At 47.9% G+C, this 26460-nt stretch overlaps 5 protein-coding genes and 1 long non-coding RNA gene across 10 annotated transcripts; 2 read left to right on the top strand and 4 right to left on the bottom strand.

The window, feature by feature from the left end:
• Positions 1–16: 16 nt before the first annotated feature.
• ube2t (ubiquitin-conjugating enzyme E2T (putative)) lies at positions 17–2195 on the bottom strand. Of its 2 annotated transcripts, XM_029156719.3 has the most exons (8): positions 2052–2192; positions 1860–1911; positions 1568–1677; positions 1386–1455; positions 1035–1140; positions 811–909; positions 592–675; positions 17–302 (listed from the first exon to the last, which is right to left on the bottom strand). In XM_029156719.3, exons 3-8 carry the CDS (start codon positions 1674–1676, stop codon positions 192–194), a joined length of 579 nt encoding a protein of 192 aa, XP_029012552.1. In that variant the 5' UTR covers position 1677; positions 1860–1911; positions 2052–2192; the 3' UTR covers positions 17–191. The 2 variants fall into 2 exon arrangements, with proteins under 2 accessions (XP_029012552.1, XP_029012551.1); XM_029156718.3 differs by lacking the exon at positions 1860–1911 and having other exon boundaries at positions 2052–2195.
• A 102-nt stretch (positions 2196–2297) lies between these two features.
• zgc:194242 (uncharacterized protein LOC100005854 homolog) lies at positions 2298–3880 on the bottom strand. 2 transcript variants are annotated; one of them, XM_055510584.1, is made up of 5 exons: positions 3745–3880; positions 3498–3680; positions 3049–3305; positions 2744–2924; positions 2298–2655 (listed from the first exon to the last, which is right to left on the bottom strand). In XM_055510584.1, the coding sequence occupies exons 3-5, from the start codon at positions 3301–3303 to the stop codon at positions 2459–2461; spliced, it is 633 nt and encodes a 210-aa protein (XP_055366559.1). In that variant the 5' UTR covers positions 3304–3305; positions 3498–3680; positions 3745–3880; the 3' UTR covers positions 2298–2458. The 2 variants fall into 2 exon arrangements, with proteins under 2 accessions (XP_055366559.1, XP_055366558.1); XM_055510583.1 differs by lacking the exons at positions 3498–3680; positions 3745–3880 and having other exon boundaries at positions 3049–3491.
• Positions 3881–3934: 54 nt separating this feature from the next.
• On the top strand, positions 3935–7517 carry etv7 (ETS variant transcription factor 7). Its single transcript, XM_029156717.3, has 9 exons — positions 3935–4141; positions 4341–4488; positions 4566–4730; positions 4808–4981; positions 5788–5895; positions 6200–6331; positions 6435–6577; positions 6667–6767; positions 6863–7517. The coding sequence occupies exons 1-9, from the start codon at positions 4109–4111 to the stop codon at positions 7050–7052; spliced, it is 1194 nt and encodes a 397-aa protein (XP_029012550.1). The 5' UTR covers positions 3935–4108; the 3' UTR covers positions 7053–7517.
• Positions 7518–7785: 268 nt separating this feature from the next.
• Positions 7786–10696, top strand: pnpla1 (patatin-like phospholipase domain containing 1). Of its 3 annotated transcripts, XM_055510577.1 has the most exons (10): positions 7796–7926; positions 8479–8625; positions 8704–8936; positions 9014–9079; positions 9163–9366; positions 9449–9509; positions 9589–9822; positions 9929–10040; positions 10182–10304; positions 10389–10696. In XM_055510577.1, exons 2-10 carry the CDS (start codon positions 8490–8492, stop codon positions 10474–10476), a joined length of 1257 nt encoding a protein of 418 aa, XP_055366552.1. In that variant the 5' UTR covers positions 7796–7926; positions 8479–8489; the 3' UTR covers positions 10477–10696. The 3 variants fall into 3 exon arrangements, 2 of the variants coding, with proteins under 2 accessions (XP_029012400.1, XP_055366552.1); XR_003786438.3 differs by having other exon boundaries at positions 7786–8625; positions 10127–10304; positions 10389–10414; XM_029156567.3 differs by having other exon boundaries at positions 7789–8625.
• Positions 10697–10808: 112 nt separating this feature from the next.
• Positions 10809–11922, bottom strand: LOC129604401 (uncharacterized). Its single transcript, XR_008695225.1, has 3 exons — positions 11665–11922; positions 11223–11282; positions 10809–10914 (listed from the first exon to the last, which is right to left on the bottom strand). It is a non-coding gene; the product is annotated as an uncharacterized LOC129604401 (long non-coding RNA).
• Positions 11923–14058: 2136 nt separating this feature from the next.
• On the bottom strand, positions 14059–26376 carry kcna10a (potassium voltage-gated channel, shaker-related subfamily, member 10a). Its single transcript, XM_029157340.3, has 2 exons — positions 22473–26376; positions 14059–17524 (listed from the first exon to the last, which is right to left on the bottom strand). The coding sequence occupies exon 2, from the start codon at positions 17397–17399 to the stop codon at positions 15663–15665; it is 1737 nt and encodes a 578-aa protein (XP_029013173.1). The 5' UTR covers positions 17400–17524; positions 22473–26376; the 3' UTR covers positions 14059–15662.
• Between the last annotated feature and the right edge of the window lie 84 nt (positions 26377–26460).

Genomic DNA, 26460 nt, shown 5'->3' with positions numbered 1-26460 from the left:
ATTGTTAAAAAAGCAATGACTGTTGAAAATAAACTTTATAATATATCACAACACAAACATACATAAACATGCCTCTGTATCTGTATAACGAAGAAATCAGACAGTATAAAATAATACAAATATGTTTAAAGCAGAGAGGTTCTAAAGACATTCTTGATGCAGTTTTGGGGGGGGGGGGTAATAAGTGTGTCCTACAGACGTGTTTTCTTTGCCTGCTCGGCTACAAAGTGCTGGGAGCCGTCAGACTCCCTCTTTCGTGACTTCTGATCTGGAGTGTTTTCTTTGTTGCCTTCCACAACGCCCTGAAGGAAGAAAAACAGTTTTGTTTGTTTTTGACATTTGACTACAAATCATACATGGAGCATCACATTTACAGGGTAATATAAAAACAACAAGGAACAACAGCACCCTCATGTGGGTAACAGGTATTAGACACCAAAGAAATTACAGCAACATATTGAAACAATTATTTAAACTAGATAATACATTCAAATAAACCAATCAATGATTTAAATGTAAGGAGAATTTTTTTTCAAAAAGTTTCAGTTAAGTAGCACAGTGTATACTTTACAACAGATCAGAACGACTTACCATGTTATTCTGAATAGCATGTTCCCGTGTGCACTTCCTGGCCTTTTCCAAAAACATTTGTTTGTTGTATTTGAACTCTGATGACTGTGTTTGAAAAATGTAAAGGTCTCAATGTATAAACAGTGCGTTAAATAATCTCTCAAAGATGGATCAAAATTCCTAGTGCATTTTGAACAGGTTTGAGTAGTGGTCAAACATATTTTTGCTACATGTACTCACGATATCAGCCATTAGTGGGTCATCTGGATTGGGCTCTGCCATGAGCAGCTGAATTGAGGTGAGGACTATGGAGATGTTTAAGGATGGCTTCCAGGCACCCTGAAAAAAAAAGTTAAATTAACTCCAACACTTGTAGAGTGAAGTATGTTTTTTTATTTCTAGGACAGCAGAACGAGAAACAAAAGCAGAATTGAGACAAATATTCTTTGTGCTTCAAATCCTACCTTTGGTGGAAGCTTGAGAGCATCATGGCAGATACGTCCTGAATTGTCAATGTTTGGGTGGTAGATAGGGGTCAAAAAGCGTATCTTGGGGGGCTCAAATGGGTACCTGGAGGAAAGAAGCTTTTCAGTTTAACTAGAGTGCTATTAAGCTCTGAAGTAGAACTTCTACTTCCGCAATAAAAGTCAAGGTAATATTCATACTCTTAAAATTTCTATTTGTAGAGTTGTGTGCCAATACATTCAAATGAGAACTGGACTGGAAAGAATGAGGTGTAGCAAAAAAATTATTTTGGTTCTGCTTTTCTGACTACGAACTTGAAATATAAGTATTAAAATTAAACTTAACCCCACCTCTCTGGGAGCTTCACTTCCAGGGAGAAGAGTCCACCCTCATAAGGAGTCCCTGCTGCACCCAGGATCTCTGCAAATGAGAAGAGAACATGCTTCTAAACATGTCACTTGTAATTTACAGTAAAAATGTGCGGCTTATGGCTATTCTTGAGGTCATTTGGTTCCAGTGAGACAGCACTTACGTGCCCGGAGCTCGTCTATCCGTTCCTCGGTTTGCCAGCATGTGATCCCCGGAGGAGGCTCGGTGCTCAGCATCTGAAGTTCACGCTTCAATCTGGAAGCCCTTTGCATTCTTTAAAAAGGAGAACGGTGTCACTTAAGCTAATGCATTTCAATAATGACAATTCTACATTCATCCTATCTTAATTTTCATAAAAACTAAAAAAGACATTACATCAACTTTACGACGGTTAAAACGAATCCAAACTAACGTCTGGCTTCGGGTTAGCGTTAATGGGACGAAGTGTGACGTACTGTAAAGATGCTTTATTCACTAGTCCTGCGTTCACATTTATTCTCCTTTTATCTTAATGGAAGGAAACGGTAACTGTTACTAGCGGTACTGAGCTAGCATTGACATGAAAGCTGAGTTCATCTTGATTGAGCTAGAAAAACGGGAACTATATTAACATGTCGGTTAGTCAATAAAAATCATTAAACTTTTACCTGTTTTCACAGTTATCGTCGCCCGCAGCTTTTGCAAGTTTGTTTGAATTTCCCTCTTCTTCTCCTTCTTCTTCTTCGATTGGAAAACGTTTCCCTTTCCTTACGTCGCCTGCGTAAAAGTTCTTCTTCTACCGTTTCAATGGCGGTTCACTCAACCGGAGCACGATCGCCATCTTCTGTTGACTTAAATTGTTTACAACCACCGTTCCTGGTCAGGATTTGTGGGTGGCTCAGAGAAAACAAAAACAGGAGCAAAACATCTGTTTATTTTATTTTACTATAACTAATATTATTAACATTCTAAAACGGCCATATTACCTGTAAATGTCATGCAGAATTTCATTGTTTTTATCTAAAGGGTGAACTTAAAAGACTTTACACAATCTGACTAGGATTCTATTGTAGTGTTATTTAAGGGCAGTGGCATAGATAGCCTGATAATTAAAAGGCCTGCTCTGCTTGTCTTCCATTCTGACGTCAGTGAAGCCAGTGTCTCTCAGCGCTGCCATATACGCCTCAGGACGCCAGTTCTCCCCTGGCATGATTTTCTTTGCTGCAAAAGTAGCCACAGCGCACAATCGCGTTGTGGTCACCATCAGGCCCCCTGCGGTGTTCAGGAGAGGGAGGAAATGAGCCACGAGAGACAGAAAAGGTCAAGTTTGGCAGTAACTGTGTCTGCGTGGTCGTCCTACCTGGTTTCATCACACGATGTATCTCTGCTGCTCCCTTCCTGAGATCAGGCCAGAAGTAGTAGCAGTTACAGTGAAACACTCTGTCCACTGTGCTGTCTGACAGAGGCATCGTTGTGACATCACAGTGGTGTAGGGTCACTTTCCCACTGGCCACAAGTTCTTTCATTTTCTTACTTGCCAACTACAAGAGGAAGGCATATTTTACAGTTTCTTACTCCACCAAGCTTGTTTTTTAAACTTGTGTTTCTACTATAAATTTATCAGGCATGGAATAAATAAACACGATGGGGCGCCTGTATTCATACCTGGTGCATGTACTCTGAGTAATCCACCCCTATGAGGTGCCCTGTGGGGCCCGTGAGCAGGTTGGCTGCTGCCTGAAGCCCCAGACCCGGACCATGACCCAGTTCCAGCACCACGTCCCCGGGCTGGATGCCACACAGCTGCACAGCGCCCTCCTCCAGGACCCTGTTGTGCGCTACGAGGAACCTAGTGACCAGCCAGCCTGCCGCTGATCGCGTCGGCTTGCCCAGCTGCTTCCCTATTTTCTCAGCCCACATCACTTGAGAAATACGACAAGAGATACGTTTACTGGCTACAAAAACGTATTCCAGGCACCACAAGCAAACACGAGAAGCGCATTCCTGCGAACGCGTTCGAAGCAGCAGGTGATCCACGTCACTGCACTCGTAAGCAGAGTTCATTAGTGGCTCATTACCGAATGCGTTTGTTTTTGCCAACACTCAAAGGTTACCTTGACAGTAAGGTGGTGGCGCTTTACGCCCCCTGATGCTTAAATCGGTGAACAGTTGTGGCGCTGTTTGACTTGCGGCAGGAAGAGGAGGAGCTCGCAGAACCGCGCCTGTTTTGGCGCACGCGTCGCTGGACTGTGCGCTCGTTGACTCTCCCAGCTTTTAGCCGCGCCAACTTTGACCTACTGTCAGAAAAAACTATTAGTCAGAGCATTTCAAGCAAGAAAATGTAAAGAAGCACTTATTTACTGGTATAATAAACAAGGTGGAGATCTATTGCGCAACCCCTCCATAGCTGATAGCTGCTGCATTGCGCTGTTATTACAAGCCCAGTCAGATGTATTTGGAAATGTCCTCAGCCGTCGCTTCCTCCAATCAGCCTGACTTGCACACACCCCCTACGAGGATTGTGTTTCTTTCGTTTTCATTTCCCGGAAGGTCGATTGTGAAAATAGGAGAGTTTTATTTCTTCGATTGTTTTTTTAATTTGTATTATTTTAAATGGGGTTTGGGGAGGGTTGAACTGAAGTTCGCTTCGTTTTTGACGGACTCGTGTGGCTGCTGGTGAGGGACGATCCTACTTTTGTTCAGTCGAATAGGAACACACATTACTATGGAGAGCGCCTTCCCGTCACCTTTAGTCAAGGTAAGATCAGTTTCTAGGAACTAAACGCCTGACAGTGTGTTGATTATAGAGAATAAATACAGATCCTATGCGTTTTCAACCATCTGCAGGTTGACTTTGATAAAAAGCAAAACATTTTGATGAGCTTTTATCTTGTTCTATATATTACAGATAGTCGTGTGTGTGTGTGTTTATGGGCTTGTGTGTGCATGTTTTGCAGCAAGAGAATAACCCTCCATCCATTATGCATGGAAGGCAAGTCAACCTTCCTCCCATTCCTCCCAGTGTGCACCACTCCCCCACCCAGCAGCTGCCCTTCGTCAGTCCTCCCACTCAGGAAGACCTGTGGCATCTACCTGGACGGTTGCGTATGTAACATGCAGTGACCGTAATATCCTCTAGAAGCCTAGTTTCCGCTGTGTGAACCGTGTGACTGTGTTGTTAGGCATAAACCCGTCTCTATGGGACAAGGAGGACGTGGCTCACTGGCTCCACTGGGCGCAGAAGGAGTACTCTCTGCGGCGGCCGGAGAAGGGGCGCTTCGAGATGAACGGCAGGGCCCTGTGTTTGCTCACCAAGGAAGACTTCAGACGCCGCTGCCCCAGCTCAGGTACGCAGACATACGGGGGGTGGGGGTGGGGGGCGTCGTGGCGCCGGTGGTCTCAAACGGGCTCCCTGGGTTGGTAGGTGACGTCCTGTACGAGATCCTCCAGTGTGTGAAGCAGCAGCGGAGGAGTGTCGTCTGCGAAGCCCCCAAAGCGTCTCCCTCCAAGGCAGCGCAACACACTCACAGTCCAGATGACAGGAGCCCCAGCAACGGCGCGTCCGAGCCCCAGCCGCCCACAGCCACGGACACCCGAGGTCAGTGAGACACCTTTAGATACATGCAGAATGTATGACGAAAGCATTTATGATATAATATACTCCAACACTCACTCTGACCTCAGTAATAAATACACAATCACATTTCTGATGAGACAGAGCTGCTGTTTTGTATTGGATTAGACCCTGTAGGTGTACCTAATAAAGTGGCCAGTGTGTGCACAGGGTGTGAGACGGGCAAACGAGGACACACACACACACACACACACACACACACACACACACACACACACACACACACACACACACGCACACACGCACGCACAATTAATCTATCAAACTATCAAATCAAACTTGTTTAGCCTGGTTTGCTTGTGGTTGAGGCTTCTTCCTGATCCACCTCACTCGTACTGTATGTACAGAGACATGGAGACAGGAATTCATTGTCTTTCCCTGGGCTTGTTTCGCTGCATCCGTGACGACGTGCAGCGCAGTAGCTCGTTTGTCCTCCCGTCTCTCCTGTTCCTGTGAAGTTACAGCTCTTACAGCAGTAAACGCTTGAATGACTGACACATTTTCCCTCTGTCAACAAGGTGCTTTCCAATACAGGAAGTAGGAGCAAGCAGGGGTGTGTCGCGGTTGCCTGGAGACCAGTGAGGTTACAAACGCAGAGTGACTTTGTCCAACAGACTGTGTTCAAGCAGCAAAATGTCGTCTTCAGTCTTTATTATGGCACTTCATGTAATGTTGAGGCGGCTCTGAAATCACTTTTGCTTTCAGTTCGCCTCGTTCTCTCGTTTCCTCATATTTCTCTCTCACAGCTTCCCTCCCTTTCGCCTCCACAGCGTCGGCAGCCGCTACGCCTACAGCCGGCAGCCAGCCGGAGCCCGTTTCGCCTCCCGGACCCCGGCCGCTGACCTTCCACCCCCACCCCGCTCCGGTCACACACAGCAGTGAGCGTTCTAATGCACCACTAACGCAGGGGGTTGCAGTGGGTTGCAGTGGTTGCATGGGGTTGCAGTGGGTTGCAGTGGTTGCAGTGGGTTGCAGGGGGTTGCAGTGGTTGTAGTGGGTTGCAGGGGGTTGCAGTGGGTTGCAGTGGTTGCAGGGGGTTGCAGTGGGTTGCAGGGGGTTGCAGTGGGCTGCAGGGGGTTGCAGTGGGTTGCAGTGGTTGCAGTGGGCTGCAGGGGGTTGCAGTGGGTTGCAGGAGGTTGCAGTGGTTGCAGTGGTTGACCTGTTCTCCACTCTGCGTCTCAGACGGATCACCTGCTGCGCCGCCGCCCAGCCGCTCCCCCCCGCACACAGACAGCACCGTCCAGGAGCCTCTCAACCTGTCGAGCCGAGAGAGGCCCAGGAGCCCGCTGCACAAAGCCAACGGCCGCATCCCAGGTGCTGTTACGCTCGCTCGCTTCACAGCATGTTCACCTTGCGTCAACGCAGCTAAATAACTGTTCTGCTAATCGTGAAGCTCCATGTATTTGTTCCCTGGCAGAGTGCAGGCTGCTGTGGGACTACGTGTATCAGCTGCTGTGTGACGAGCGTTACCAGGAGTACATCCGGTGGGAGGACCAGGACAGCCTGGTGTTCAGGGTGGTTGATCCCAACGGGCTGGCGCGTCTTTGGGGAAATCACAAGGTGAGCGCTCGGTTCCCTGTTGTTCATCAGACCGATAAACAAAGCGGCGAGAGAGAGAGAACTTGAGGCGGTGTGATTGCTTTTTACAGAACCGAGACAATATGACGTATGAGAAAATGTCCCGTGCTTTGCGACACTACTACAAGCTGAACATCATTAAAAAAGAGAGAGGACAGAAACTTCTTTTCAGGTCAGTTCAGGAACTTTATCTCCCTTTTCACATGGAATATGTCTCCACCTGAAACCTGCAGGTTGAATGTATGGTCTCCTCTCTGGTCCTGTCAGGTTTCTGAAACTCCCACAGGACATCAGGAAACAGCAGCCTGAGCCTCCCGAGTCCCCGGAGCACACGCCGCCTCAGGTTGGGGAATTTCCAGACAGCAGTCCCACGCACGACTTCAGCGAGGACCACTTTGAGGTTTCCCCTGATCGCGCTTCGCCACAGACTCCTCCAGCCGGAGCGCTAGTGAGCTAATGAAAGTTTAATATTTCAAATTCAAAATAACAACACAAGTTGCAGGATAGAAGAGTGTTTAAGGTATATTCATCTTACTGTTTCAACTCATGAAAATAACATTTACCATGACTTTTTTGCACTGTGATTATTTAGCTGTAAATAAAATTGTACATGATCAGCGCAAACACTAATAATATGGTTCGAGGAAAACCACATCATTGTTCAACCAGCCACACAACCTTCATAATGTACACACATCAGGCTTGTTCAGTATGATTGCAAGATTGATTATGCAGCTATTTTCCTAAAATGTGACTTACGCAAAAACATTTGTGATGCATTTTTTACAGGGAGATTCTTAAAAACAGTTTGCTTCATAAATGTAAAGATTTTTAATGTTTGCAAGTGTAAAACTGTGTTTTGACTATAGGCTAATTTCCTTTTCCATGTTTGTAAAATAAATGTTTATGGCAGAAAAACTGAGCATGTTGTTGCATGATTAGGAAGACGTCTGTTTTTACCCCATGGCATTTATTTTGGTTTGAAAATTCAGAAGAATCTAAAAAATCTACAGTGACTAATACATTTTTTTGAGCTAAAAATGAAGTAGATGCCGCTGCAGTCTTAAGGACGAGTCTGGGATTTGATTAGAGTAGGGGGTCACAGAGAGTCAACATGAGGAACATATGCACAGCGTATACAAAGCTCATTGATCCGCTCCACCTCCAGAGGGAGCTGTGGTTACATAGAACCAGTCCCAGCAGGGTGGCGCCTTCGCTGTCAGACTCACGTCTATGGGCGACTCCGTCATGGATGTGAGCGGGGCCTACTGGAAGCTGGAGCACACAGAGGACCGTACTCCACCTGGCTGAACCCAGGCCCTGTGACTGAGGTGACCAGGCTGTCCTCGAAGCCACACAGCTGGGTTTTCACTACACATATCGGAGAGTAAGGGTTTCAAAAGGTGCAGCTGAAGGCAGCAAACTACTGTGTTCAGTTCAGGGTGAAGAATGAATGGCAGGTTCATGTTTTACATAAACACTGGGAGGGGAAACTCAGCTTCCTAGTACTGTTTAACCACACTTACCCTTCAGAAAACATTTTGTTCTTGGAGACTGTGCAACACAGCTTGGTAAATCCATTTTCATGGGTTTGTACAGAGCTTCTCAGTCTTTGGTTTGACATTTCTGAGATAAGAATTTCTGGCTTTGGTTTATTTAGTAGAATCACATGGAGGGTCATTGCTTTCTGCCACATGGCCATGACTGACACACCGTGGCTAATTGGAGTTAGCTTAAAACCAGCGAGAACAACCTGCCACCCTCGTCCCCGGTCTTTCGGACACTAGTGTTTCTCCCTGTTCAGTGCTGAACTGAAGCAAACATGGTTTCGGGACTTTCCACTTGTTGTCGTCCTGAGACCCCTCCGTCCATCTCGTTCTCAGGATCTGGATTCATGGCCACCTACCAGCTGGGAGTGGCCCAGTGCTTCAGGGATCTCGCACCCGGGCTCCTCCGCGCCGCCCCGTGCGTCCTCGGTTCATCTGCTGGGTCTCTGGTAGCAGCTGCTGTGGTCTGTGAGATGAGCCCCAGTAAGTGACCTCATCCACCATCCAGTTCTAATTCTGCTTCATTACTATTGCCGCGCCTCAACGTCTCCTGCTTCCCAGCTGTGATTCGGGATGAGATGCTGCACTTTGCCAAGCAGATGAAGGCTTTTGCTCTCGGGCCGCTGAACCCCTCAGTCAGCGTTTTCCACTGGCTGGAGCGCGTCGTGCTCAAACACCTCCCCGCCGACGCGCACCGGCTGGCCAGCGGCCGCCTCGCCGTGGCCATGACTCGGCTGACCGACGGCAGGTGTGTCGTGGCGTCTGAGTTCGGGTCCAAAGACGACGTGGCACAGGTGAGGCCTCCACTCTACGTCTCCTCTCACGATCCGAGCTGAAAGCCGGACCCCTAACGGCTGCGTGCTGTCGCCAGGCTCTGCTCGGCAGCTGCTTTGTGCCTGGGTTCTGTGGGATGCAGCCTCCGTCCTTCAGAGGAGTGGTGAGTGTGTAATCGCCCTGTCACACATCCTGCAGAGCACAGCTTGGCCTTTATGATCGTCGGGGGTTTCGTGTCTTGAACAGTATTACGTGGACGGAGGATTCACCAGCTTCCAGCCGGTTCTGCCCACTCCTACTTTGACAGTGTCTCCGTTCTCTGGAGAGTCCGACATCTGTCCCGCAGACGGGCCGTGCATGTGGGACTTGGTCGTGAGTGGAGCCACCCTGAAAGGCAGCATGGCGAACAGCTTCAGGATCATGAATGCTCTCTATCCGTTGAGCCTAGAGGTCAGACTTCTGCTCTAGATGACATTTAACACAGAACAGAGCTCATTTGGAGGATGATTTGGTTCATTTGCTTTTTCCCTAGACTCTGGAACAAGCCTACCACAGCGGCTACGTAGACGCCACTCACTTCCTTCTGCAAAATGGTGAGTTGAAACAGAGGGGAAGGTTTAATACTATTAAATGCGACCTGGACACATCTTCCACATTTTATCTCCTGTGCAGATCTTGCCCCAGGTTTGACCATACACAAGCTTTCCATTGACTGCAATGAGACTAAAACACGGCTCCAACTAGATATTACTGATGAGGATGAGGATGAGATGAAGGCAGAGGAGGAGACTACGCTGACTTATCTAGACACCAGCTGCAGGCAGGTGGGCAACTGGAACGGACCTGAACGCAACACTAACAGACCAAGAGGAGAACCCAGTCTGCAGCTTGACGTGGTAAAGAATGGTATGGACCACACACACACACACACACACACACACACACACACACACACACACACACACACACACACACACACAAGCCCTCACATGCTTTTGTTCGTCTGTTTCAGTTCCGCTGCATGAGACCTTCAGTTACGTAAGCATGTTTCCAGCGTGGATCTTATCGTACCTCCTCCTTCCTCTGATGCTGATGTTTCACTTTGTTCTCCAGAACAGGGCCAGGTAAGAGACAATCATGTGACAAGTGGAAGTGGAAAACTCTGAGAGACTAGAGACTAAGCGCCCGTCTGAAATGCATTATTATGCAGATGAGCAGAAGACCTGAGCGGTTTCCTCATGTAATGTGTCTGGTCTGACACCCAGCATGGAGCTGGTGTTCCTGCAGGCTCTGGAGCTGCTCTTCAAGGCCTGGCACAGCCTCAGAAACCTGACCTTCTTCGTCCTCAGCATCTTTCTCTCCAGCCTCAAGAGGAACTTAAATGGCAGGTAGGGGATAGATTCTATTCATCATTAGCATCATTAGCCCGCATTTGTATTTGTCAACTGGACCCTCCTCTCTCTGTGTTTTAGGGTCTTTCCCCTCATTCCGTTTTTGCAATGGATGAGACGTCTCACACGATATGAGGTTGGACCAGAGGTCCCCAGGAAATTGCAGTAGCGGAGAGGCTTTTGAATTTCATTTCATCCACTTGCTACCTCACATGAACTTATTCACATAGCTGTAAATAAATCCAGCACACTACACTACATGTACCTTACTGTATACGCTGTAAACCTGTGTTTAACCTTTCACTTGCTTAACATTCACTGTGACAGAAATCAACTTGCTTTGGGGTCTATTTGTTGACTTCAAATGAATAAATAATGCTTTTGATGTCTGTCAGGTCTAATAGTTATTATTTTATAAGCATCCAGCCAACACATGAAGAATGAGAATTTCAAGTATTTATGATCACAGGGTCTTATCTCGTCAGCTTACTTCACAGTTTATCCACTCTTCACACTCTTTTTCTGAATGGTAACGCGTTGGCACGCACTTGGAACAGGCCACTTGATCTCCGTGCTCCGTGTCCGCTTCATGCAGATGGCCTGTTACCTGCAGAGAGATCCTCTTATGTAACGCGCGTGGATGGATCATAGGGATAACGCACACATCTGCTGCTGTCCTGCACCAGCCACTGATCCAGCCAGTCAGACAGCAGTCAGCCGGCTTTGCAAAGACAAAGTGTGCTGTTTAAATAAGTGAAACATGCAGGGGTCACGAAGGAACAAACACGTGTTTAATCTCCTTAACGTTCCCTTTCTCTCCTCTCACAGTGTCAGTGGCCATAAATATTTGATCCAAGACCACGACAATAACTGATGTGGCTGAAATCAGTGCACTGGCTGCATTGGCAGTGTTACCTCTGAAGGGACGTGACCTTTTCTCTGATTCGCCGGCCAACAGGGTGAACGAGAGCCTTTCTGTGCATCGTAAAGATGTCGAGGACAGAAAACAAGAGGTCAGAAGAGGACAAGGCAGTTAAAGCATATTCACATTTCACAGCACTGGTACTTTCACCAGTTTGGACCAATTGCTAAGCAACATCTCCCAGTAACGACAGAAACGTTACGATTAACTCCAGGTTTTGTGTTTAGTCTAAGATGCTAACACACTTCAGCGCGTGTTAGCATCTTAGCATCTTAGCATACAGCTCAAAGCGTCGCTGCATCTCCCTCTGTGCTTGTTTGTCTGTGCTGGAGACGAGTAATCTGCAGAATCTGGGAAGGATCACTTTGATTAATGTGCACTCAATCAACAGACCTAAGCACATGTTGTCAGGTTTCACCAGGGAAAACAACTTACACGTTTCAGTAAGTGTGTGCGTGATCTTCCAGAATCTCGGCCGAATCCAACTTAGTAATAAACAGCAACAGATTGACAGTTTTCTAATCTTTTCCTCCTCCTCCTCCGTCGTCTGCTAAATTTAGAGCCCATTTGATTAGACGAACGCAAAGTCTCACAATGATGATGCCCTGCTCCAAGGAACGTCTATTCCTTGTAAAGCGGCCTGGCGGCGTTCCAGTTCCTCTCAGCGTCCTCACATGTCCACCGCGCTCCTGCCGCCGCGTCTAATCTTGAATTTAGAAGGTATTTCCTGGTGAGTCATGTGCTGCAGTGCAAGGCCATAAACAAGTCAGTCGACCTTTTTAAATGTAATACCAGCGGTTTCATAGCTTCAAATAAAACATATTGCATTGTGTCTTATAACAAATAATTTGTTATTAAAGTTCCAATATTTTTCCCTCCTCCTCATTTCTCTGAAGCGATAAATACTCCACATGAATGGACGCTGTTGTTCTGACCTGCTCTCACCAGATCTCTCCATCACTGCTGCTGCATTATTCTGTCACGGAGGATAAGTGAGCTGTTCCACTGCACATCTGAGACAACGCTGTCCCTGTTGGCGCTCAGGTTTGCTCCGCTGAGGGTGATGCTTTGCTGCTTCCCACTCACTTGCACATGTTTTACAGCCTGTTTTTGCCCTCAGATGCTTCAGAGCATGTGGCGTTCACGTCACTAGCAGTCATGGTGCACGACGTCTCCTCTTTCTCCTTCTGACCCTCTCTCTCTCTCTCTCTCTCTCTCTCTCTCTCTCTCTCCATACGTCCATGGCGCCCTACCTCCCTTCCTCCTCCGCCGTCCAACGTGCTCCTCATATCTCTCGCGCTGTGGAACTTTCCATCTAAAGCGTCTCGTTAATGATGGAGCACGCTCATGCATTTTTAAGCACTTCGCAGGCATCTGCCGCCCGCACTAACAGCTCTTTGATCACACAAACTGCTAGACTTTTTGAAAAAGTTGACAACTTCGTTCTCCTCATTTGCATTTAAATAATAAAAGGGACAAAATGTTACAAAGAGCATGTGAAATGAACTGGACACTGTAGGTTTGCACCATAAGGAGAAGCAGAAGAACCCGTTCTGGCCCCACTCTGCATTCACGTATATTTGTAGCATGTTTTTTAGCGGTTGAATCTTATGTTCTTCCTGCACCACATCAGGACGTTTCTATTTATGTGTGTGATGTAGTTCTGGTACACGTCGCCTACAGTATTACTTCACTCATCTGGACCAAGCAGCTGGCAAACCCTGCTCCGCCTGCGTATCATTCATCCTCTAGTCGCTCTTTTCATGCCAGCTGTGGTTTCATTGTTTGTCCTTAAATGCCCCCTATTTCCCTCGGGGTCATTGATCCATTCACAGTTCAGGGTTTCTGTATTCAGGACGGAGGAAAATCACTTTGACTACAACAGGAGTGCAACAATTAATGCAAGAGAAAAAAGGGTTGTCTCTCTGTTCTCTGAAAGTCTGAAATAGTCCTCTGTTATGAAATAACAGCACGGCTGTAATGTGACACTGAATAACATTTGGCTCTGGAGTTGGCTGTGACTTCATCTTCTTCTGCATTGCTAATGTCTTGCAAAACAAAAATTGTAGGTTACAGGATTTGTTGCAGTTTCTAGACTTTAACTTAAAACATGACACTTGTGTTAGTTTGTTAATTATTGGCAACATATGCAACTTTTATATCACAAATATGTGAGTATTACTATGATTATGAACTAGGATCTAAAACTATTGAATACCAGTACCGGTCCGTCAGTGTTGGACCATGCATAATATATTTTCATTGGTGTTATTAATTTTCATGCCACAGAGACGTGCAACAATTAAACAATTGTTCCATAACTTTGTATTATTATCTCACAGCACCATGTTTAGTTTAGAAGTATTTTTGCTCTGTCCAGGCCTCGAATGAGACGTTTTTGACTCCAAAGCGGATCAGGTGCAGCCGGCAGAAGCAGACTCCCGTGTGTTAACCAGAGACCAGCATCCTGTTGTTGTCTGGACCACTTCCACTGATACGGTTGCTGCACTGACACCCATGCCCTGTGAATGTGAGCGCTCGCTACCTGTGTGTGTGTGTGTGTGTGTGTGTGTGTGTGTGTGTGTGTGTGTGTGTGTGTGTGTGTGTGTGTGTGTGTGTGTGTGTGTGTGTGTGGCACTTACGTTACAGTGAAAGCAGAGACAGGTTTTTGAAAGTGAATACGAAATCTTATATAACAGCAGGGATTTTCTTCCCTGAAGGGAGACACCGATGGAGATAACGCGCGAATATCACACTCTGTCCTTCAGACATGCACACGTCTACAAGACAAGCACACACCCCTCTATAAACCCATTAAAGAACAAACAATGTGATCCAAAATCCCAAATTATATTGCATCTACATAACAGTAACAGAGAAGTACAAATACAGTGTAATGGTCTTTTTGCTGTAATAAAGTTTGACCTGCTGTAACCATGAGACAGGTTATCAGTTCAAGCTGATGACTGATTATGCTGATATCATAGCAACATACCAGTCAACATAATCATCATCACTGCCTTCACACACACACACACACACACACACACACACACACACACACACACACACACACACACACACACACACACACACACACATCCTTGTACAGTACTTACGTCAAAGTAAGGACCTCCATTGACATAATGCCTTTACTAGCCCCTAACCCTAACCATCACAACTAAAGGCAGACATGTAACACACACACACACACAGAAAGTCAAACATTACACAAGCGTACAGTGTATCAACTTTGATAATATTTAGATATTGTATTCCTGGTTTAAATTAATACATAAGTTACTTTCCAGGAGTTTCTTCATAGGAAAACATTGTACAAAAGAAATATTGATAAAACACTTCCACACAACTTTACAATGCACCATGGGTCATGGGACATTTTGGGCTAATCTCCGCCGGCCCTGTAACACCTTCCCTTCATTTCCATTTTCAGCAGTTATCTTTGGCTTCCTCCTCCTTTTTTGTCTCGTCATGTTGTTCAACAGCTCCTTGCTCAATAAGTCATCCACCAGTACGATGTGCTGTAGGTCAGTCTTTGTTACACAGCATTTTGGAAAATACATGTCACAAGTGCTACAGCAGAGACAGATCAGAAATACTGAGCTTATATGCATAATAATAAACATACAGTAAGTTTTACAGCAGTAATAATATATATATATGGCAAAATCAACAGTATTCCAGTGGTACATAACTTAAGGCACTCTATGTTAACACATACTGTGGTGTGAGTTTGTCTGTTAGTAACAGTGGAGCTACTTATGAATAAATAAGTTGAATATTGATACGTTTGTAAATAAACGGACAAATACAACAGGAATATTATCTGGAAACTATACACGAGTCGCACATTAAGACGTTTACAGAACAGCTGTGTTGTGTCCTTTTGTTGTCGTTGCCGTGGTCTTATTTGTGCAGGATTGGCCATTATTCCAGTGAGTCACCGTTTCACACGCTTCATCTGCAGATGGCAGCAGGATCTCCTGCAGCATATGCCTCAAACAGCAGCCTTGAGGACGAGACACGAAAGCCATTACTCCAAAATGAAAGCCAGTTCGTTCAACCGGAAATTTTGCATTTGAGCTAAAAGATATTTCCCAAAAGCACGATTTGACTTTAAAGCCGCCCAGTGGCCACTTTTAAAGGCCTCATCACACTTTTGTCTCAAATCCAAACCATCAAGTTTGTGTGCAGCATGTTATTAACACTGGAATTAATGACCAAGACAATAAAAATGAGACCAAAGTAAAACAAAAAGACACATTTTGAACAAACTGAATTATGATGATAAAAGAAGAGTAACATAAGTTTGAAACATGTTGATGTACAGTCCTGAACATGAGCGGAGTGATGTTTTCTGCTTGTCTTGAGGTAAGTGTGGTCCCGCCTGTATCATTACTGTATCAAACATCTTATTTGTCCTGGTTTTCCTTCCTGCTTTGTAGCACAGAGTCACTCTGCCAGAGGCCATTGGCTTTGTTGAGGGACGTGTTGCTGCCGTGTTTGGGGCCCGTCTCAGCCTTCATGGCTTGCTCAACGGCATCTGCCAAAGGCAACTTGTCCTCTGCCTCCGTCTCTCGGTGATAGAAGTAGTTGAAGTTGGAAACTATGACGGGAACGGGCAAAGCGATGGTCAGCACGCCGGCGATGGCGCACAGGGTGCCCACCATTTTGCCCCCCACGGTGATGGGGCACATGTCCCCGTAGCCCACGGTTGTCATGGTGACCACAGCCCACCAGAAGCCGTCCGGGATGCTGACGAACTGCGTGTTGGGCTCGTCCACCTCGGCGAAGTAGATTGCGCTGGAGAAGAGGATGACTCCGATGAAGAGGAAGAAGATGAGCAGGCCCAGCTCGCGCATGCTGGCCTTCAGCGTCTGCCCCAGGATCTGCAGTCCCTTGGAGTGACGCGAGAGCTTGAAGATGCGGAACACCCGGACCAGGCGGATGATGCGCAGGATGGCTAAAGACATGTTCTGCCCGGAACTCTCCTGCGGCGTCGTGATCAGCTCCGTAATCACCGTCACAAAATAAGGGATGATGGATATGATGTCGATGATGTTCATGAGGTTGTGGAAAAACTCCCGTTTGCTCGGACACACGAGGAAGCGCACGCAGAGCTCGAAGAAGAACCACGCGATGCACGCGGTCTCGATGATGAAGAAGGGATCGGAGAAGGTGGTGGCCTTGGTGCGCGGCGAGGCCGCGGAGGCGAACATTTTAGACAGGTTGAACGGCTGCACCACGGTGGGCACGATGGGGTCCGTGTCGTCTCGGAACTCCGGGAGCGTTTCCATGCAGAAGATGATGATGGAGATGACGATGACGAACACGGACACCAGCGCCACGCCCCGAGCCGCGTTGGAGCTCTCCGGGTACTCGAAGAGCAGCCAGAACTGGCGGCACACATCGTTGTTGGGCAGAGGGATTTCTACGTCCTTTATGAAGCCCTCGTCCTCTCTGAACTGCTCCATGGCCTCGTTGCCGAGCTCGTAGAACACAATTTCATCCGCAAACACGTCGATTGGAACGTTGGCCGGCCGTCTGATTTTACCGCCCGACTGGTAGTAATAAAGAATCCCATCGAAGCTGGGCCGGTTCCGATCGAAGAAGTACTCGTTCCTCATTGGATCAAAGTAGTCCATCCTCTTCGAGGGGTCTCCGAGCAGCGTCTCGGGAAACTGGTCCAGCGTTTTCAGCTGCGTCTCGAAGCGAAGGCCGGCGATGTTGATGATGACTTTCTGGTCTCCGTCGTCCAGCCCTCGTCTGTCCACGAACAGATCCTCACAGCACTCCTTAGCGAGTCGGCTGAAGATGGTCTCGCTCTCCTTCGTGCCCTCGCTGCTCAGGAGCAGCTTCCAGTTGGAGATCATGCTGGCACAGCTGCTGGGCCCCTGTCCGCACGGGCTCTGGGACTGGGGCAGCGCCAGGATCAGCGGGGGAGCAGCGGGGGAGCACGAGGCGGGGTCCCAACCAGGGCTGCAGGTGCAGGGCGTGGGGGGGCGCGGGGGGGCCGGCAGGGGGAAGCGGCTGCCGTGACTGTGCTGCTCGGGGGGCTCCACTGTGAGAGCCGTGGTCTCGTCCGCCTCATCCTCCAGGCTGCCGTCGACTTCATCCAGGCTCTCAAAGTCTACCAGGGCCACCTCCATGGCTGGGCTTCAGCCAGTGCAGAGCCTCGGGTCCCACGGTGAATCCCACAACCAGAGCCGGACCGACGGGACCAGAGGCGGCAGCACAGAACCGGAGCCCTCTGTATTCTGTGTCCCTCCAGCACCTGCAGGGTGAGAAGCAGAGGGAAACTGGAGTCAGGGAGCTCCTGTCAATGATTAAGGCTTTGTTTTGGGTTAATTGTCATCAGGTGACAGGAGTATGACGTCTGAGAGCACATGTTCTGTCATGACTCCTTGTTTCTTAGTTACCCATCTCTCCGGAAACCAGCAGCAGCAGGAAGGTGAGTGACAGGGAGAGACAGGACAGTACGGCTGCAGAGACAGAGACGCTGGCTCTTTCTCCAGCAGTCTGTTAACGAGGAGGCACTGATGAGTCATGTAGGTGTGAAAGGGGAAAACAAACATAAAGCAGCCACCAAATATGTGGCTAATATGCTCATTAGTTTATAATCCAGACACTCACGTGTACAAGACCCCAGTGCTCTGCATCATTAACTGACCAGGCCCGAATTCCTCCAAGAGCAAAGCATTCATTTGAACAACACCCAGAATTTAACGTGGAAAAGTGACGTTCTTGTTTAGCTTCTAGTGCAGACGTTTAGTTACGTTAAACCATCAGCATAAAGATGAAACAGCACCTGATCAGTGAGGTGTGTGTGTGTGTGTGTGTGTGTGTGTGTGTGTGTGTGTGTGTGTGTGTGTGTGTGTGTGTGTGTGTGTGTGTGTGTGTGTGTGTGTGTGCTATTACTGTATACGACTGCGACCAAATACTGACGTCTGCAGATGTTTAATTAAAGACTCCAGAGATGAGTCACCACCTAAAACCAACGCCGGTGATACCAATCTAGCCAGGAGACAGAGAGGAGGGGAGAGAGAGAGAGAGAGAGAGAGACATGACATGGAAAATTGTTGGGAAGACGGATGTGGGTGGAAGGACTGGGTGGGATGAGGACAGAACGCTGGTGACAAAGAGTGAGAAAGGGAGTCGATACAGTGGGTGGGAGGATGGATGGACAGGATGATGAGGAGGGAAGCCCTGACAAGCAGATAAGAGTAGTTCATCAGGAGCAGCAGGAAGAGATGACAATAAGAGAAGCAGTGATTGACTGGAAGATGGAATGTAGAATCTAATCGGACAAAAGTCATTAAGGCGGCTTCTGTACAAGAGCCAAGACAAATCACACACACAGACCTCCACACACACACACACACACACACACACACACACACACACACACACACACACACACGCACGTCACATGCACGCACACACAATCATTGTCCACCTTAAAATACTTTCTATTTGCTGTCAAACGCTTTGATTGGGTCCTAATTCCTAATTATATTATGTTGCAGCCTCTAAACAGACAGATTGAGCTTTTCTAGATTCAACCTGACTCATGACTCCAGATCTGTTGAAATCATTCAAGAGCTATGGTTCATGTTCAGACCTAAATCTATTCTTGGAGTCAGATCATGAAGCTGCAAAGTCCACTCTGTGAATCCTTCTCTGGTGAAGGTGAAGACAAACCAACAGACAGAATCAGCAGGCTCGGGCAGAGCAGTCTTCGCCCCCGGCCCCTCACTTTACCTACGGCCCCCAGCCCTCAGCTCCTGGCCCCCGGCCCCCGGCCCCCGGCCCCACACCTTACCTATGGCCCACGCGTCGCAGCGTCCTTTGCAAAGCGGAGGAGAAGAAGAGCAGCGGCGTCCTCCGCCAGCGGGGCCACGGCTGCAGCTTCCTGCCGCCCAGTTCCCCGGTTGGAGGCAGAATGTCTGCTCTATCACACTGCAGGCTGGGTAACCTTACGCTGGGGCAGAAACAGGAGCTGCTGCAAAGGCCACATGCACACAAACAAACAGCTGCAGCCGCCCGGCCGCCGGCCGGCGCTGGGACAATGGCCTCGCTTCACGCCTCCACCCAGCGTCTGCTCACCGCCCTCCAGACGGCAGCGATGCCGTCGGCTGTCCCCACGCGCGCCTCCACACGGGGCACAGCACATCTGCATATGCGCCTATTTACAGGCAGCCACAATAAATGATGGATGTCTAACAGGTCCACTGACAAGAGGACGCAGCACGTGTTGAAAGCGCCCCACCCTCTTATTGTCGCTTTCTGCAGCGCATAATGATAAAACTCTCCTCATTCATGACTGAGGAGACGTTGCATTTCATTCAGCACCAGCGTGCGATCGCGTGTCGGACTCATGGAGCCACAAGTCCTCACACTAAAGAACGCCGGTGCACACAGGCCTGTCAGGAAGCAGCCTGTGTTTAACAACCAGTTAACCAACAAGTCTTCTACTGGCTCCTTTAATATGAGACAGACGGCAGTTTGACTTTGACCCGTGATGGGACGATAAAACACAGGTGACCTGTGGGGCCCACGCTGACCCCTCAGTGCTCTCACTATTCTCACCATGCTAATAATATACAGGAAGGCTGGAAAAACTCACAGGAACTCTTCTGGCAACCTGATTACAAACTGAACGATTCCAACATACTAAGTATTATTCATATCTGGGCTAAATCTGCCAGATGTTGGCAGATGAGCACGGTTGGTGGATCTGTTACAGTACGTGGGCGCAGGCATCACTTCCTCCTGAGGACCAGCCACAGGAACCGTTCCTGCTCAGAGCTCAGTGAGTGAAGTGCCCTTGACCTTCTCGACTGGACGCTTCCCTGCTCCTTGTGTCGAGGCGGGGGTCTCTCTGTGCGAGTGCACTGCGCGGTAGATTTGGTATTTTTGCAGCAGAATTTTTTTGACCCTATTAAGCAGATTAATGCAGACCGGGCAGCTCAGTGCCATAAGCCGAGGGATCGCTCCTGTCAGATCAGCACAGACACTAGTGAGTTGTAACGGATCACAAACCACAACGCACATGCACCTACAGTACACACACACACACACACACACACACACACACACACACACACACACACACACACACACCACCTGAGACTCAAGATCAAAATGAAAACAAATACATCTGTAAATCTCAAACACACAAACATAGAAGAAAAGTGAATAAACAGAGACAGAAACAAGGAAACGGACACAAAACCTGCAGTTTCTATTCAGTACAATCAATAACAATGTGGCCAAGGACAACAGAAAATAAATTTAAATTATGAAACATGAATTATTCAGTAAATATCCTAATCTTAGTCATGGCTCTTGAGCCTTTAAATCACTTACTGAAATATGAATTACAACTATCCATTTGGTAATGCAGCTCCTGTCGCCAGAGCCAAATGGTGCTTCTCATTACTGACGCTAAAAATAGACGCAGAATAGAACCTGAGTGACTTGGAGCGCGTGGCTTTTACGGAGTCACGCCTAAACGCAGCGCGATCTCACGACGGCTGCACATGCGCCACGATGCACAGGTGGATGTGACTCCAGGAGGCCAAAGCTCAGCCGTGCCCATTATTATTACTGTGTGATCTAAACAAATCTAAGAAACATGGTGACAAATTGGCTTTAAAATATTAGTACTTGTGCTATCTGGTATATTATATATTCCACATCGCTCTTCCATATGTCAGTCTGGAGCGGATGAGTTGTCTATTCTCTGCAAGGCTTTTCTAAGATGTGAGCTGCTGTGGCTGACAAGGGTGTGTCTGCAGGCTCCAGGCCAAGTCCCAGTGCACAGCAGCTGGGACCAAAATCCTCCCCTGGCCTTTTGACAAGCCACACACACACACACACACACACACACACACACACACACACACACACACACACACACACACACACACACACACACACAGGGCCAAATCTCTTCCTAATAAATTCAATACTTCCTGTAGCGTCTAAATCGGGCCTCATTTAAAGCCTGCCAGAGCTGGAGGCTGCCAGTAGGTACGGACTCATTTAGCAGCTTCATCACAGATGAAGGCAGAAGGTTTAATGTGTGTCATTTCACGAATCAACGTTTGCACGACTAAAAAAAAAAAACAGAAAAGTCAACTCCTGTTCAACTCCTGTTACTGTGACAGCACGTCACCGTTACTGGAGCGTCTGACGGACGATGCACCGCGTGCGTCTCTGGAGGAAACGCTGTGAAACCTCCACATGTGCAGAGACGCAGCCAGAGGCCGAGTCATCGAGGCAAAGCTGTGCCGCTGCTCCTTAATGCTGGCGACAAGGTCACAGTCAGAGACTCGATTCCTTGACGCACTGAAGGACATGGTCCAACAGTCCACAACTATCAACTGAGTCACAAACGGGGTTTTATCAGACACAGTAAGAAATAAAACCGCGTTGTTGTAACGGCCACAGAGTTGGATATCGTTCATTTTACCTCAAAAGCGATGGCTCACACTGAACCTTCATCCCAGATTAGGCTCGTCTCATTTACACTGCACAAATATTGGGATCTGTTTTTTCACAAGCCTTTTTTGTGCCAGATCCAGACCGGAAAACATTACCATCTGGGCAGACTCTCATCATCTCATTAATGTCAGGTGGCTCACAAATATGCATCACACACACACACACACACACACACACACACACACACACACACACACACACGCACACGCACGCACACGCACGCACGCACACACGCACGCACACACGCACGCACACACGCACACGCACGCACACGCACGCACACACGCACACGCGTCTCATCTTATCTTATGATGTGATGAGGGAGAGAATTTAACATGTAAACTAAATATTACATTACATATTATGATGATGCCTCTTTCACTAGACGCCGCCTTCTACAGAGTTCTGTCTCCTCCAGCCACAGATAGGAAGTAATTAGTGGAGCTCTTCACCTGAGCGTCTCCTCTCCACTTCTCTCTTTTATAGATTCAACCTTTGCATTCATCGCGTGCAGCTGCATATTTACAAAGTGATACCAAACCAATCCACTGGGGTTTCGCGTTAATTTGAGGACAAATCAAATTCCCCAGAGGACGTCAATTAACCCAGAGCTCTGCTGCGCTTTCAGCGGCTCGACCGTGCAACAGCTGGTTGGACTCCCCGCAAAAACAGAAGTTGCACCGGCACAGCTCCGGGAGAGAACGGGAACCTACCTTCTGCGCCCTCACGCCTCCAACTTGCGCTGCTGGTCAAAGTTTGGCGCTGCGCACCGAGCCGGAGCCATGGTTACTGCGCTGTGGCTGTGCGTTCGCTGGCCGCGGCGCGCTGTCTGGCGACGCCGGGATGAGCGCACCGACAGCAGGCACCGCGGAGGTCACCGGGGGGCCAGATGTGACGGTGATATAACGACAGCATGATTACGTTTAATTTGGCCAATTCCCCGCTCACAAAATCCCTGTTTTCTTCGTCCTCTAAACAAAGCCGTGTGACTTCATTTGGAGGGGAGGAGAGAGGAAGACAGGGAGAGAGAGAGGGGGGGAGAGAGGGGGGAGAGAGGGGGGCAGACTAAGCAGATTAATAAAAGGTTGCTTCCTAACCTCTGCCTGCTGTTTTATGCTCTCTTGACCAGCGCCAGTGATGATTCTTTCATCTTTTATTTCTCACCAGTGCAAAGTGCGCTGCTGTCACCACAACCGGCCCTGCATTCAGCTAAATTAGACCGAGGCTACATTAATTGGCTGGAAATCACGTTAGCTCGTAGACTGATGTTGGAGCTTCTACCCGTCCGGTCAACGCCCCTGTGTGCAGCTCACAGACGGACACACCCCAGACTGTTCAGCCTCCGATCACACGACCGGAGCCGCGTGAGTCCCTGAACTGCTCCCTCTGCCGCCACTGAACGCGTAACGCATCCTCTGTCTTCACAGACGCGACGGTGGATTTCCACACTTGTTGAGTACAAACTAGATTTACTAGAGCGCTGGACTTCACAAAGGAATCACTTTTTTGGTTTTTGCACAAATAAATCCCCTCGTGTGTTCAGAGGCGATGTCTCCCGTGAGCTGCCGCTACCTGACCTCTGATCGGGGATCAGTTTAGAGTCACCTGCGCAGCGCTTGACAGTGTGTATATGTCTCCCCCTGCTGGCGTAAGATGGTACTGCACTTTGGCACATATTCCTTGTTACCAGACGTCATGTAGGTTTTTGCATACATTGAACTTTGTGTCTGTGTGACTACATGGATTCTAGTGTTAGAGAATGTTAGAATGAGCCTTTACAAGCGCTTCCCTTTGACATTTCGCTTTTCAGGACAGTTACACAACTCTGGATGGTTCTGTTTATGTATGTTTAGATCATCTCCATCCATATTTATGAGCAGCGCCGTCTCCTTTCTGCAGCCTGGTCTGTGTGTCTCACAAGGCTCGATCCATTTCCCTTCCCCTCGCTCACTCACACGTCTCTGTTTTTCCTGTTTCTCCCCAAGCTGTCACTGCCAGCGTTCTGTTTGTCTTCTGCTTTCCCATTAGAGTTACACACAAATAAACCAGAGAGCAGTGGAAGGCGACTACAAAGGACAAAGTGCTGGGGAATAGTGTGAATTTATGCCAATCCATTAAATTGTTTTCCATTGTTTTTTCTGGCAACTCATCTGAATTACAGAAGAAATGTACATTATACACAATGCTTCCTGTTAAGTGAGGCCAGAAGCTGGAGACTAGTGATATGTGAAAACCAGATGGTGGTGACACATCACAAACACATCGCTGAGGTTTCTGATTTATTAAAGTATGTCATTAGACCAGTGCATAAGTCTGCTCTGCTCTTTTGGGTTTGGAAACACTGGAGACCAGACAGACGGATGAATAAGAAATGAAGCTTTAGATTTGAGACGCAACAGCTGACGCTAAGTAACCATTACCTGCTAATGCTCTCTGAATGCCAGCCCATTATGCCATCCACTTCTGATGCGTTCTTCATCATTATGCGGTAAGAGGGATGAACAACCAACACAAAGGGCCAATTAGTGCATGTGTGGATGTTTGTGTGTGTGTGTGTGTTCGTACAGTGTGTGTCGACTGAGGAATGTGACCGCATCTGCAAAAGCGTGTCCTACATAACTGAATAAAAAACGCAATATCATTCATAAAACTGGAACCTGTGAGATACTTTAAAGAGCACATAGACTCACAGTAGGAGAAGCAGACGAAGATGAATGAGTTCATGAATTATACATGCAGGTGGGATATTTTAAGCCCCCTGTATTATATCTTTGAGCGATGAGCGGGTGGAGGCAGAGGAGGAGAGGAAGAGGGCGTCACTGCTACGACTCCATCATATCCAGGCTCATTAGCCTGACTCAGTCCAACTTCATGCATGACCGTGTACAGACATGGTTATATGTTCATCCGGACACTAGGTGGCAGCTTCACCTGCCACCAACTTTGCCAACTTTGCATAGTGAACATCATGAAGGCCGCTTTTCATTTGTCAAATCTGAATCCTGTCACTAAGTAAAATAAACTTGGACTCAATGAAAATTCAAAGTTCTGTATGTGTGTTGTCCACATCTTTCTGCAAGGTCTCAACCCCAGTGTAATGCATAAACACTGAGGGGAATTGAATGTGAACGCCTCCCTCGGTGCTTTGCTTGTTTGTTGCTAGCTGCGATGCAGAAAGCAGGCGTAGTGATATGAAGACACCGTACGGCTCCACATATTTATCGCAGTAATCTTCTTGTGTTGGTGCTGCCTCTTAAATCTAGTGTAGCTTATGAACGGGCCGACAGCCTATGAGTCACCTACAGACGTGAGATGAAATACAGAGCGTGGTTGTAGAACGCATGGAAAAAGAATTCATCCAAGACACCAGTAAATGTTGCAGTAGCTAAAGCATCGTGATGGACAGCAGCTAACAGCGCGCGGGCCAGACCCATAAATCAGTACAGTTCATTGCACATGTTGATGGACTGGAGCTGATTCCCACGTGCACCTGCTTTATGGCTCCATCCTTGTGTTACATATGCACCTTCCCATCATCACGTCAAGCTTCTGACAATATCTTTGCACAGCAGTTTGTATTTTTCTGAAATCCTCCTCGAGTCTTCCTCTAATCCCTCCTTCATCTCATCACATTATCAGAGGGGGAAACACAGGGAGCGTCTCAGACCTGATGGGGCCGGAGGGATGCGGATGCTTTGCCTCCTTCACATGGATACTTATACAGTGGATGTAGTAGATGTTCACTCAGCACATACATGGGTTTCCCCCCGCGTGGAGCTGGTGCTATAAAGAAGCTTGGAGTTGACAGGCCATTAACTTGGCTCTATATTAGGCTATAAATCAGCGGACACTGCTCTGAGCAAGTGTTTACAGCATGGGAGCCATTCACTTGGTCTACTGCCTGCTGCCTGACATATGGCTTTAAAATGCAGGAGTCCATCAGAAAGAGCATAGGACAGACACTCACATATGTGTGGAATACGGGAATCTAAAGCGCGTAGTAAACAAAGATATCAGGACGTCTGCTGAGCTGATAGACCAGCACCGAGTCAACTGAGAGCATCATATTAGCGCTAATAAATGTCTGGGAGCCCAATCAGATCACCCAGCGCTTCGCCTTAATGCTCGGAGCTGCGAGAGAGGCAGAGATGGAGGGAGAACACGAGACGATACGTTTGGGAAATGAAATGTGAACAGAGGGAACGTGAGAACCAGCTCAAACAGCAGGGATAAAAAGAGAGCGAGAGGACGACAACGCGGGAGGCGCACAAACACTTCCAGCTGCCGCATTTCAAGCGGAAGCGTTGGATCTGATCTACACGCTCCCTCCGCGGCACCGATACAGAAAAACGTTTGTGCTCGGTCCCACTCTGCGTTGAACCGGGAGTCGCAGCGTTTCGTGCTGTGCCTCGGCTTCCTCCTCACCGGCTTTAAAAATAGACCACTTTGCCTTGGCAGTAAACAGCAGAGAGCAGAGGGTTCAATTAAGGGGAGAGGCAAGAAACAAAACCTTGGAAGAGGTAGAGGTCGATAGTTGATTCCAATGTACCCTCTGTAATGGACATGAGCGGTGCTTTCAACAGGCCTCAGCGAGCCGCATGTGAAATATTTACGTTTTCTGTCTAACAGGTTGAAGAATTAAAGCCATTAAACACTTGGCTTGGAGGCATTTTACCACACGACCTTCAGGAAGTTGGTGCA

The sequence above is a fragment of the Betta splendens genome, chromosome 7 (assembly GCF_900634795.4).
Source record: "Betta splendens chromosome 7, fBetSpl5.4, whole genome shotgun sequence".
NCBI lineage: Eukaryota > Metazoa > Chordata > Actinopteri > Anabantiformes > Osphronemidae > Betta > Betta splendens.
Note: the sequence above shows the minus strand (reverse complement) of the source record. Positions and strands in the feature narration are given on the sequence as shown.

Bases quoted from the DNA above. Each gene is read 5' to 3' on its own strand.
- ube2t (XM_029156718.3), bottom strand. From the start codon at position 1,676: ATGCAAAGGGCTTCCAGATTGAAGCGTGAACTTCAGATGCTGAGCACC. The intron at 1,456-1,567 runs GTAAGTGCTGTC...TCTCATTTGCAG, and splicing joins GATAGACGAGCTCCGGGCAC to AGATCCTGGGTGCAGCAGGG. The intron at 910-1,034 runs GTAGGATTTGAA...TTTTTTTTTCAG, and splicing joins CTCTCAAGCTTCCACCAAAG to GGTGCCTGGAAGCCATCCTT.
- zgc:194242 (XM_055510583.1), bottom strand. From the start codon at position 3,447: ATGAACTCTGCTTACGAGTGCAGTGACGTGGATCACCTGCTGCTTCGA. The intron at 2,925-3,048 runs GTATGAATACAG...TTCCTCTTGTAG, and splicing joins ACTCAGAGTACATGCACCAG to TTGGCAAGTAAGAAAATGAA. The intron at 2,656-2,743 runs GTAGGACGACCA...TGAACACCGCAG, and splicing joins ACATCGTGTGATGAAACCAG to GGGGCCTGATGGTGACCACA.
- etv7 (XM_029156717.3), top strand. From the start codon at position 4,109: ATGGAGAGCGCCTTCCCGTCACCTTTAGTCAAG. The intron at 4,489-4,565 runs GTATGTAACATG...CTGTGTTGTTAG, and splicing joins GCATCTACCTGGACGGTTGC to GCATAAACCCGTCTCTATGG. The intron at 6,332-6,434 runs GTGCTGTTACGC...GTTCCCTGGCAG, and splicing joins AGCCAACGGCCGCATCCCAG to AGTGCAGGCTGCTGTGGGAC.
- pnpla1 (XM_029156567.3), top strand. From the start codon at position 8,418: ATGGTTTCGGGACTTTCCACTTGTTGTCGTCCTGAGACCCCTCCGTCC. The intron at 9,510-9,588 runs GTGAGTTGAAAC...TCTCCTGTGCAG, and splicing joins TCACTTCCTTCTGCAAAATG to ATCTTGCCCCAGGTTTGACC. The intron at 10,305-10,388 runs GTAGGGGATAGA...TCTGTGTTTTAG, and splicing joins AAGAGGAACTTAAATGGCAG to GGTCTTTCCCCTCATTCCGT.
- kcna10a (XM_029157340.3), bottom strand. From the start codon at position 17,399: ATGGAGGTGGCCCTGGTAGACTTTGAGAGCCTGGATGAAGTCGACGGC.